This window comes from Odocoileus virginianus, chromosome 34, assembly GCF_023699985.2.
Source record: "Odocoileus virginianus isolate 20LAN1187 ecotype Illinois chromosome 34, Ovbor_1.2, whole genome shotgun sequence".
Taxonomy (NCBI): domain Eukaryota; kingdom Metazoa; phylum Chordata; class Mammalia; order Artiodactyla; family Cervidae; genus Odocoileus; species Odocoileus virginianus.
Window position 1 is genome coordinate 8,645,702 of NC_069707.1, and position 12,042 is coordinate 8,657,743.

General features: G+C 54.8%; 1 protein-coding gene across 2 annotated transcripts in view; it reads right to left on the reverse strand.

Moving 5' to 3' along the window:
• The window catches only part of TMEM181 (transmembrane protein 181), a 62,825-nt gene that overhangs the window by 2,447 nt on the left and 48,336 nt on the right, over positions 1-12,042 (reverse strand). For both annotated transcript variants that reach the window (XM_070461490.1, XM_020889355.2), the window contains exons 7-14: positions 9,604-9,684; positions 8,137-8,236; positions 7,573-7,703; positions 7,271-7,362; positions 5,958-6,015; positions 2,995-3,097; positions 2,352-2,403; positions 801-883 (exon numbers count right to left, since the gene is read on the reverse strand). In XM_070461490.1, coding sequence (XP_070317591.1) covers positions 801-883; positions 2,352-2,403; positions 2,995-3,097; positions 5,958-6,015; positions 7,271-7,362; positions 7,573-7,703; positions 8,137-8,236; positions 9,604-9,684 — 700 coding nt within the window. The remainder of the gene's footprint in view (positions 1-800; positions 884-2,351; positions 2,404-2,994; positions 3,098-5,957; positions 6,016-7,270; positions 7,363-7,572; positions 7,704-8,136; positions 8,237-9,603; positions 9,685-12,042) is intronic.

A 12,042-nucleotide genomic window follows, 5' to 3' on the forward strand; every position in this document is an offset into this window, starting at 1 on the left:
ACGCCCTCTCCTCACCCACGGCAGGACCTGCTGTGATCAGGTCACGCACAAAGTGGGGGAAGGCCACACGGATGTGGGAGAGTCAACGAGGAGATGAAGAGCTGGAAACAGACTCTCAAACTGGTCCTTCTTAGTCTTTTCTGGATTACAGACCCTTTAGAGAATCTGATGAAAGCTTAGTGTGAGATTCAGTTACTGAACTGTGAACAATCACACATTGACTCCAAGGATGTAAATAAGAGGCCCCACAGAAAGAACACAAGACATCCAGGGTGAACCCCAGAGTGTCCCCTGATGGATGGCACCACTGCCAGCGGAGAGGGAGCACACACCTGACCTGGTCATGCATCTGAAAGGGGGGCTACTGCCGAGCAACGGGGCCTCGGGGATCGCAGGAGCCCGGCCCTGAGACGCCGGTGTCCCCCACAGCTGGACACACCTGGGAGCTGCTAAGGGATGTCCCCTGGGAGAGAGGACCCCCGAGTCAGGGTCGGCAGCGAGAGGCGGGCAGCCCCGGCCTGACCCGAGGCGCCGATAGTGACTTGCCTCTCTCCAGTCGCCGCCCCACAAAGGAGACAGCCGCGGCAGGTGCCAGGATCCGCAGGCTTGACCCCATCTGGTGAGCGACCCCCGGGACGGCTGAGCCCCGTGGCCGCTCTGGGGCCTCTCACTCGGGGGGACAGGCGTGAGGCCCCCAGGGTATCCTGTACAGGTGACCTGCTTCTTCCAGACGCTCAGAGGGCTGAAACGCTACCCACTCCACTAGGCTGTGTGCCTGACGTCTTCCCGAAAAAGGATATAATTCTGGTAGTGAGTCGACAGTTCAGCTACGAAATTGTCCTGTAACACTTGGGCTCCGAACCTTAAATAAAGGATGACGATGCTGAAAAAGAAGGGAGGGATGAACAATATGGTAAAAACGTACCAAGAAACAGCACTAGCTTTATATGTCAATAAACTTGCTACTTTCGCTTACGCTAGTCATGATTATTTTTGCATGGAGACTTGCGCTTACACACACACGCACGTGCACACATGCGCACACAGCCTCTCTGCTGACATGCATGACGGCAGGGTCCTGGTACCCAGAACCCACCTCCCCTCCCTGAGATCCAACCTCTGCTGTGGCCAGACCAACTGCTGAATACAACAATAAACCAGGTCTCTTCCCTCCCGGCCAAATGCCCTGCGAAGGCCTCCCATCACTGAGAATGGAACCTGGCCTCAGCCTGATTTCCTGGCCACCCTGCCCTCCCACCCTCCACCCCCTCACACTGCTGTCCCCAGGACTGACTTCAGGCAGCAGATCCCCCACCCACCCTGCTAAAGCAGCCACAAGCCCCCAGCTGTCATCACACCTCTGTTTTCATTACAGCACTTCCGCTCTTTATTCATTGTGTTTTTTTAATCACCACCTTCCTCCCCTGGAATATAAACACTGCAACAGGGAGGAAGGAGCCTGCCCGCCTGTTCACCAGGGCAGGCACTCCATAAACCTCCGCTGCACCAACGGGCCGACCCCCTTGAAAGTCAGATGAAGAAAGATCACAAAGCCTAAGAGCCTCCGGCAGTCGGTCCAAGGAGACTGCAGCTCCCAAGCGGTGGGCGGGGGTGGCCGGAGGGCGAGGATGTGCGGGGGTCGGGGGTGAGTTTGTGCAGAAGGAGGTGAGCTGAGTGTGAGGCCGCACAGCTGGCGGAGGAGAGGCTGAGTGACAGCCACACATGCACCTCAACCTTCAGGTGAACGCAGAGGCGGAATAAAACCCATCTCGCTTTGAAATGCGGGCTGAGTTCATGTGGCTCGGTGAGGGCGGTGAAGGAACCCGGAGGCCTCCAGGATCCCCCACCCCACACGGCTGGGACCCCAGAGCAGCGGTGGGGAGCCGACCCCAAGGCACGCCCCCACCAGGGGAAGGGGCTGACGCCCACATCTCTGCACAGCAAAGAGTGAAATGCAGACACTACGCTTCTCCTCTCGGGGTTTGCTTCTCCTCTCGGGGTTTTGATCGGGAGCAAGGACCTGGGATTCGTTCAAAGACCTGGCCTTCAGCACCTCCCTCAGGTGCATGCAAACAAAAACAACGCCCGCTCACAGACCTGCCGAGTGTATCACACGGGACTCTAATCCTCCGGCCCGTGTTCTCCTGCGCCTGCCGCTGCCACGGCAGATGTCAGGGCAGGGAGGGCATGCGATCCTGTCTCCCTGGGGCCCTGCCTGGCAGAACTCTGACCCATGGGAGACCTGGTGAGGAGCACCCTCAAACTAACCCCATAGAAGGGGACAAAAGGTACTTGTGACAGTAGCACAGAAACTCACATTTTGCTTCTTTCAAGCAATAAAGTCTTCTTACCTGATGACGAGCACTACAAAAGTCAACGCAGTCAAGAATTTTAACCTGAGATCTGAAAGAGAAACACACACACGCTTCTAAAATCACCAAAGTGGAAAAAAAAAATAAATAAAATAAAAATAAAATAAAATCACCGAAGTGGGATTAAATCCACTCATCCCAGAGATCTTAAAAATAAAGAAGAAAAGAAAGCCAAACCCTCCAAACAAAACCCCCTCCCCTCTGGACTCCACCCTGTTAGTACCTGACGCCCAGGAAGACACGCTGTCCCACCTCCCCACGTCCGGGAGGCTGCCCAGTGAGGCCGTGGCCGTTACTATTCAGTTGTCACAGACTGGGGGGAAGGACCCTATGAGGTCAAGTGACATGCCCCGATTCAAAGAGAAGGAAACCCCCACCCCCGCCGCCTTGCTCGGAAGGTGTGATTCCAGAAGGATCCATGCAGCTCCAACGCCACACACACGGGCCCCCGGGGCGCCAACTGACCTCCGCCCCCACTGGGCTCCCTCCTGCCCTTGCCTGAGGCACTGTCCACGTGGCCCAGTCACCCCGGCAGCCCTGCCGAGGTCCCCCCGGCCTGAAGGTGCCCACCTCCCCGACCTGGCGGGCAGCCCTGCACCAGCGGTGAGAGGCCAGCACTCACCTACGTAAGGCATGTGACCCAGCTCGGAGCAGGCCCGCACGATCAAGAACAAAAGGTACAAGATGTACACGGCGGCCACCACCATGAAGAAAACCTTCATTCCCTGGCAGGAAACAAGACGGGCCCTTGAACGGCCATAGGGTGTCAAGGGTGGTCTTTCCCTCCGACGCCATAAGCAGGAAAGCCAAGCCTTTCTAAAAGGACCCAGGGTTGAGGATCCCAGCTGGGAGCAGCTGAGGACACACAAACTCTCCTCGTGCGGGCACAGGTAGCCGGCTCACCCAGGAGCGCACCCCGGTCCCTGCTCATCAGACGCACAAACGCTTCCCTGACGCATGGGCAGCTCTGAGCACAGGGACCGAACGTCCTAGGTGCTCAGTAAACGTGGTGGCTCCCGCTTGCCCCTCCCCGGGGTGAGGGCCTGGCTCCCTGCCCTGCTCGGAAAGATCGTGATGTGGGTCCGGCCTGGATCTCAGCTTCTCTGGACCTCAGTTTTCTTTCCTGAGGACCAAGCAGACAGAACCAGACCATCTAGAAGACTCTAGGTTCTGCGACCCTGATGCAGGGAACACAGGACGACTCTCGTCTGCGGTCAGGAGCTGTGACAGGGAAGCTGACTGATGAAGATCAGGCCCCCCTGGGCTGGGTGCTGGTGACCCTCCTTCCGCAGAATCTCTGCGAGAGTTTTAAGCCTCCTCTGCACCTGACACCCCATCCCCATCCTCCTGCCCCCCGCCCTTCCTTCTCAGAGCCAGGACCACCCTGCACAGTCAGGAGACAAAGGATCTGCTCTGCCTTCTCGGAACCTGTGACTGCGGCCTGGGCTCGGTTTTCTCGTCTATAAAGAAAAAGGATTTCACGGCCTCCATCCTGGGCCCCCTCAGCTATCTCCCTAGAAGCCCGTGATTTCAAGGGTTTCCTTTAGTAACAGGACTAGACTGCTCAGTCTGTCCTTCCTGCGAGGACTCCCGAGCCCATGGCCTCCCTGACTGCCGGTTGCGGAGGAGACAAGTGACCAGAGCTGCAGTGACCCTGCCGTGCCGAAGCCCGGCCCAGCGTGTCACCCTCCTTCTTTCTCTCTCGATCCTCATGACAACTCGAGGGAAGATCCCATCACTGCCCATCGCACAGATAACAGAGGGGGAGGAGGGAGGGGCGGCCATGGCCCAGGACCGTGGGCTTCACCCGCAGGCCCGGGGAGCCTTGCCACAGCACAGGCACTGGCCTGTGACCTTGGGTAGGACGGGCGTGTGACCTTGGGCAGGACTGCCTGCCCCATGTCCTCCTGTGAGAAGTGAGCAGTGACCGTACCAGACAGAAACTCCCTAACTGTAGATCAGCATTTGTTTAGTTGTCTCTTGGTCATGTCCGACTCTTTGCAACCCCATGGACTGCAGCACGCCAGGCCTCCCTGTCCATCACCAACTCCTGGAGTTTACTCAAACTCATGTCCATTGAGTTGGTGATGCCATCCAACCACCTCATCCTCTGTCATCCCCTTCTCCTCCCACCTTCAATCTTTGCTGGCATCAGGGTCTTTTCAAATGAGTAGCTTGGGAGGTACAAATTCAACCAACAGTGTCAAATGTCATCTGTCACCAGGGGCTGCAGAATCTTCCCTGACAAGGTGTCAGAGCAGTTCCTTCCTCCCCCTTCCTTAGTGTCTCCATCCCAGAGGGGCCGCCCAGAGGCCTCGCCCCTCAGGAGACACAGCCAAGAGCCTTCCTGGGGCGCCCAGATTCGCCAGGGGTCTGCCCTGCCCCATCACAGCTCAGGGACAGACAGTGTCTCCCCCGTCTGGCCCAGGACACCTCCCCCTCCTCTCCAGCTCCAGGGGCACCCCGCCCTGCAAACCTACAAAAGCATCCCAGGGCTAATTCAAAGACAGAGAGGACAAAACACAAATGAAGACACGACCTCCCCCCAGTAACGGGGGCCTGCGGTCCACAAGGACTGGTGGGCCCCGCACACTGCGACACTGGTCTCTTTCCCACGCCTTCTCTCCCTCACAAGGTCACATATCCTTTGAGGGCAAAGGTTATGATGTGCTGTTCATAAGGCATACACTGAATGGCCTTCAGAACTCCTCAGACTCACAAGCAGTGGAGCGGAGAGGCTACGGACACTCCGCTGCCAGAGTCCAGTTAAGAATCAGCGCTGGCGCCGATCTCCGTGACAGGTCTGTCTCAACCAGCTTTTCAACACGGTACTGTCCTTCACTACACTTCTCTTCTTTCCAGACAGCAGTTCCCACAAAGAACCACAGACTTGATCACCCTCTGCAAAGCCGCATGGAAAAATGCTGGAAAGTCACCTGGGGTCAGGATTCAGCTCTGGGGCTCTGGGGCTCGCCCTGCCCGGGGACAGGACTCCCAGACCCCCAGCGGGGGTCCAAGTGCCCCTCAGCCCCAGGCACCTCCACACCTGGGCTCCGTGGAAGCTGCGCCAGGATGGGCGCATGTATCAGTGAGGTACTGATACATCCCGGGCCTCAAGAGGAGGCCACACTCAGGGCTGGCTGCCATTCGTGTAAAATAAAGATGCTGGAATCTGCCTTCCCAAAGTGCGAAAAATTTCAGGACCGACACAGTGCAGTGTCAGCCGGAGTGCCAGGCCCTCGGGATGCAGGGCTCGCAGGCCCATGAAGCCAGCCCCGCTCCACTTCAGAGAACTAAATGAACAAAATGTTTTCTTAATTGTTCTACAATGTTCCTAGAAATCAGCACAACCTCTGTGCCCTGGCGCTTCAACCGTAAACCAAGGATGGGAGTGACAATGCAGGGTTTCTTTTTCCAACTACTCAAACACATGTCCCCCAATTTTCCACCCATGAACTTTCTATGGCCCTTGTCAAATAACCAGTTAGCAAGCTTGTGTCAATGCACAATTTAAGTTAAAAAATTGAGTCATTTTTTTTAAAGCAGCAGTTAAAAAAATCCGCAGGTTTCACTAACCATCCTTACCTGAAAATTTCCTGTGTCAACTCGATACTGGTACATTGGATCATGTAGTTCATTGACTCTAAAAATATGATGTTATTAAAAAAAAAAGCCAATAGATTAATAACTAGTTTATTTTATACTTTCTCTCACTTGAATTTTTTAAAAAACGTACTAATATAATATACTCGCTGACCAGCTGTAAAAGATTTTTGCAAAGTAAACCTTGGTTTATGAGAAATCTCGAATTACCTACTGAATAGGCACACGACATGACTCAACTGTCCACAGTCATCGGTATTGTAAAGTCAAGTCCTTTTCATTAAGAAAATATACTATATCTTTTTTTTTTAAATTTTTTAACGTTTTAATCTTATTGTCACATAGTTGATTTACAACATTGCTTTGTTTCAGGTGTACAGCAAAGTGAATCAGTTATAAATATACATGCAGTCATTCTATTGTGAAAATATACTATATCTTTTTAACTTTAAGACTGACTTCCCAGGCACCCTTTCTGAGGCATGTGTGGGCACCAGGAAACACGAGCACCCAAAGGCAGCAATGTGCGCAGTCGCTGAGTCGGTGTCTGACCCTTTGTGACCCTGTGGACTGCAGCCGCCAGGCTCCTCTGTCCGTAGGATCTTCCAGGCAAGAATACTGGAGTGGGTGGCCAGGCCCTCCTCCAGGGAAAGACAGCAAGAAAGGTAAATACAAACTTCCATGAAACTCATGTCAAAATGACACTGGGTCACTGAGATGACAGGTGGGCAGGGAGAGAAGCAGATGTGAGTTAACTCCTACCATTATTGTACCAAGAAATGAGACGTGCCAGCTTCCAAAATCATATCCCTGAGATGGGACTAGTTTCTGCAGAAAATTCTGTTTGGGTGAATCAGGCTGTTACTAGTTAGGCTTCTGTGTGGTGCCTTTTTACTGATGGACAGAAATATTAAAGATCAACTCTGGGAGCTGGTGTAAGGACGGGAAGGTTTACAGACACAAACCAAAGGAAAGAATCAAAACATCTGGGGACAGTGGCGAGCCAGGAGCCAAACAGAGCGTCATCCCTACAAATGAAGCCTCTGCCTCTCAGAAAGAGAGATCTGAAATGACGTGGTCTTTTTCATTTTCCACCCAAGACTAGAAGAATCATGTATGCCTCTACACGCTGTTCAAGCAAAAATGAAACCTCAGTTCAAGTCACATGACCAAGCCTTGAAACCCTGGGTTACAGATTCCTTTCTGGATGAGTTCACACAACATAGTCAACTCTGAGTCTGTCCACCTTGTTCAAGGCTTGCCAAGACTGGTTATAGCAGAAGAAAGTTACTCACGTCTGCCATATTCCGAGGGTAACAGATGCCAACCACAGTAGTCCAACGATGAAGAATTTAGGCAAATAGAAAGTCAAACACTTCCTTTCTCCCTTTAAAAAAAAATAAAAAATAGAGAAGTTACTATTTCTTGCAAACCATTATTCCCTCACAGAACACACCGGATCACAGATACTCAGATCATGTCCACACGGCATGCATCTTCCGTGGACTGTGAGGCTGACGTCAGGTTCTCAAGGCCGAGTTCACTTTCAGGACTGTCACCAGCGTCTGGGGCGGAAGGGTCAGCGCTGAGGGCTCACCTGCACCCGGATCCCGTGGTACACGCACAGCCAGAAGAGCAGCAGGGCGCACAGAAACACAGACTGGAACAGGTCGTCCAGCATCCCCGGGAACCAGCTGTTCACCAGGAAGGACAGGGGGAAGAACGGGTCTAGAAGGCAAGAGGCAGGCAGGCCTGATGAAGGTGGAGCCAGCAGGGTGCCCTGAACCCACAGGAGGGCAGAACTCAGGACTGCTTTCTCCCTGGTCAGATCCCGGGGGAATGGTAGTGAACTAAAGGCTGTCTTGTTTTGCAAAAAACCGAAAAGCCACTGAACAGCTTGCTGTGGGGATGACTGCAGAGTGCCGTCTGCTCCTGCCAGCCACAGCTCTGGAAGGAAATGCTTTCTGGGGCAGAGGACAGGGGCAGACAGCCAGGCTCCCACCCTCAGCCAAGTCCTTCAAGTGGGGGGTGGGGTGGGGGGAAGGCACCCACCCCAGCGAGTCCTGGGGCCACATCCCGCCCGTTCCCTGGTCAGGGCCCCATCACCCCCGGGATGCCGTCCAGCTCTCGGCATGGAGGGGGACCACGCCGAAGGGCCTACCGTTGTAGAGCAGCAGCAGAGGCAAGAGGATGGACATCCACTTCTGCTCGATGCCCCAGTCTCGCATGGAGAATTTGCGGAGAGAGTGCGCAAACAGGCACTGCAAACCAGACCAGGCCCCGTCACCGTCTCAGCCACCCCACGCAGCGTCCCCTGACGCCTGTCAGCCCACATCGAAGGTCTGGGGCCAGCCCAGACCTGCTGCACTAACCTCGGGCTGAACTGACCCCGAGACCGCCAGGGACAACTGTGAAGGAGCCTTTATCACAGGACAGGGGTCAGACAAGGATGGTCATGGCCATGACCCCTCCGGCCTGGCCTCCTCCTGGGCCGGCTGCTTCTATCAGGAGGGACTGCCCAGGGCACAGGCCCCATCCCCCCGAGGTGCAACTCACAGGGGACAGAGGCTCCCGGGGGACACCAGGGCGCCCAGAGGAAAAGCCCCAGAATGAGGCTTACAGTCACGGTCAGATGTTGGGCCTGTTTTCAAACACGTGCCTGAAAGCGCCCAGTTCCTGGGAGAGGCTTCTTTATAGCCTTTAAAGCATCACACAATCTGGGATTTCTAAGCCTGGCGTTGTTTCTTGTTTTTCTTGCGATCTAACAGAAGCCAGTAATCTCCTATGCAATTTGGACGTCCTGGGCTGATGGCCCATCTCCCCGTCTGTCCGAATCAGGCCCGTTTCTCTCGTTTGAGAACACAGGGCCCCGGGGGCCAGTTCTTTGGGCTCCCGAGTCTGGCTGCAGGGCTGCAGACAACAGGAATCCTTTAAGAACCAGCGAGGATCTCTGACCTGGGGTCGACGGCACTTTCCCACCTCCCTGACGTCCCTGATGCTGGACATCAGCACGCGGCAGGCAGACGACGGAGGCGGGCAGCTGACGGGGGCAGGCAGATGATGGAGGCAGGCCCCCGTCTTCTTCCTTCCGTTTACAGATGCCCACCCTCGCTGACTGAGCCTCGGTGGAGCTGCTGTACTTTAATGGGTAATTGCCCCCCAAAGTCATGGTGCCCTTGTGGACAGACACCGCGGATCCCAAAGGAGCCCCGAGCCTGCACATCCATCCCCTCATCCTGAAAAAAGCCCAAAGACTGAAAAGTCTGGTCCACTTTTCCAAACGTAAAAACCCAAGAACCTGTTGAGTCAGCACTCAAAGAAGGGCATTCAAACAAGGCAGAACTCCTTCCACCCAAGTTACAGGGCCCTTGTCACTGAACACCCATGACAATTCACTTACTAGTCAGTCACCTGTAATTACTATGACACTACTCAGGAGTCCTTACTAATGACACCACAGCATTCCTGCAGCGCAGGGCCCTCGCAGAATATAGAATATTTGGTACCATCAGGTCAGCCGACTGGATGGAGTGTCTCAGAGTTCAGATAAATCTCCTGCACTCTGACAACCAGAATTTATAAACTAACTCTGCCCTTGTTGGGATTCCATGACGTGAACGGTACTTACAGTGACAATGAAGGTAAGCACCACAAAGACGAACCGGAACCAGATTTCCAAATGGGAAAATGCAGGGTCATAAGTCTTCCACTAAAACGGAAAGCAGGAAAATAATTTGGGAAAAAATTCATCTGAAAGGAAGTACATCACATCATTAACAACAATCATCTTGAAATGTAAGACTACAGGGAATTTAAAATGTTCTCCTACACTTTCTGATATGTTCTAAAACTTTATTATATTAAAGAACACATACTTTGTACCAAGAGTTGAAAATGGGCTTTAAACGGTAGCATACTGATGATGAATCTGGCAGATAAACTGTTCTATAATAATAATAAGAGCATTCGGCTTTTAAATCTCATATCAAAGGTTGATCAAAGCTATCAATCTCTTTATTAGAAAAAGCCATCAGTGGGTGGGGGGTGGGGGAGACAGAAAGAAAAAGCCATGCTTTCTATTAAAAGAAAAAACTTGTTTTAAGAATGCAAAAAATGTGAGTAGGTATGATATTCTAAAGGACACTAAGTGAAACAGAAATATGAATCTGACACAAGAAAACACTGTGGAATTACAGCTGCCAGCTCTTGTGCAGTCTCATATCAAGTATGCGGCTAACAGGGCAAGGAAGGGGCCCTGCGTGCTGACAGCAGGTGGAAGGCAGCCCTTCCCACCCCGCTCAGCACCAAGTTCATCCCCAGACCCCAGGACCTGCGCTGCACCGCGCCGGGAAGGACCATCATGTATGTGCTGAATTAAAATCAGCTAAGCGATGTAAAAACTTGTAACAGAGCAACAATCAAGAGAAAGACTCAGATTTCCCTCACCTGCCTGCAACGTTAAATATACACACATACACAGAGACAGCAGACACGAAGCAGTGAAGGGCCATATCGCCCGCTGAGGGGGGTGGGGTGCACCCTCGGGTCACCCCACGCCATGCAGGAAGCTGAGCCGAGCCCGCGGTCTCCCTGAGTCGTGAACACCCCGCAGTGAGAGCAGGGACAGAGCTCACCAGTCGGGACTCCCGGGGCAGAGCACTGAGAGCACGGAGCCAGTTCCAGGCACCTGCCAGGGTCGTGCCCCCCACACCTTCAGCCGAATGTTGATCTGCGCGTGAGTGTGGGTAAGCCACCCAAGGCCGGGAAATCCCCGAAAGGGGCCCTGGCATGCACGCAGGGCCAAGACAGCGCCTGCTCCACGGGCAGGATCCCTGGCATGCATGCAGGGCCAGACACAGCACCTGCTCCAGGGGCAGGATCCCTGGCACACAGAGCCAGACACAGCCTGCTCCACGGGCAGGATCCCTGGCACACAGGGCCAGACACAGAGCCTGCTCCACGGGCAGGATCCCTGGCACGCACACAGGGCCAGACACAGCGCCTGCTCCACGGGCAGGATCCCTGGCACGCACACAGGGCCAGGACAGCACCTGCTCCAGGGGCAGGATCCCTGGCACGCACACAGGGCCAGACACAGCGCCTGCTGCATGGGCAGGATCCCTGGCACGCACGCAGGGCCAGGACAGCGCCTGCTCCATGGGCAGGATCCCTGGCACACAGGGCCAGACACAGCGCCTGCTGCATGGGCAGGATCCCTGGCACACAGGGCCAGGATAGCGCCTGCTCCAGGGGCAGGATCCCTGGCACACAGGGCCAGGACAGCGCCTGCTCCAGGGGCAGGATCCCTGGCACACAGGGCCAGGCACAGCACCTGCTCCAGGGACAGGATCCCTGGCACACAGGCCAGGCACAGCACCTGCTCCAGGGACAGGATCCCTGGCACACAGGGCCAGGCACAGCACCTGCTCCAGGGGCAGGATCCCTGGCACACAGGGCCAGGCACAGCACCTGCTCCAGGGACAGGATCCCTGGCACACAGGGCCAGGCACAGCACCTGCTCCAGGGACAGGATCCCTGGCACACAGGGTCAGGCACAGCGCCTGCTCCACGGGCAGGATCCCTGGCACGCACGCAGGGCCAGGACAGCGCCTGCTCCATGGGCAGGATCCCTGGCACACAGGGCCAGGCACAGCACCTGCTCCAGGGGCAGGATCCCTGGCACACAGGGCCAGACACAGCGCCTGCTCCACGGGCAGGATCCCTGGCACGCACGCAGGGCCAGGACAGCGCCTGCTCCACGGGCAGCAGGAACATGCTCAGGGGTCTGGGCAGTGTACTGCCAGCGTGTTTTATCTCAGCGGTGGGGCAACATCAGCCTTACACTGGGTGCTGCTCTGCTCCCACCAAGCAAAGTTTAAAATCCAGGCTTGAAGAGATCGAGCTGCTCCCAAGTATCGTTACCGCATCCTGGAACAGAGCTCAGGGATGTTTATGAGCGTAAAGAACTCCAGCAATCATAAGGTCTGGCACTGAATCAAAAATACGAGACGTGTAAAAAAGCAAGAAAATATGAAACAGAATGAGAAAGAAAGTAATCCATCAAACT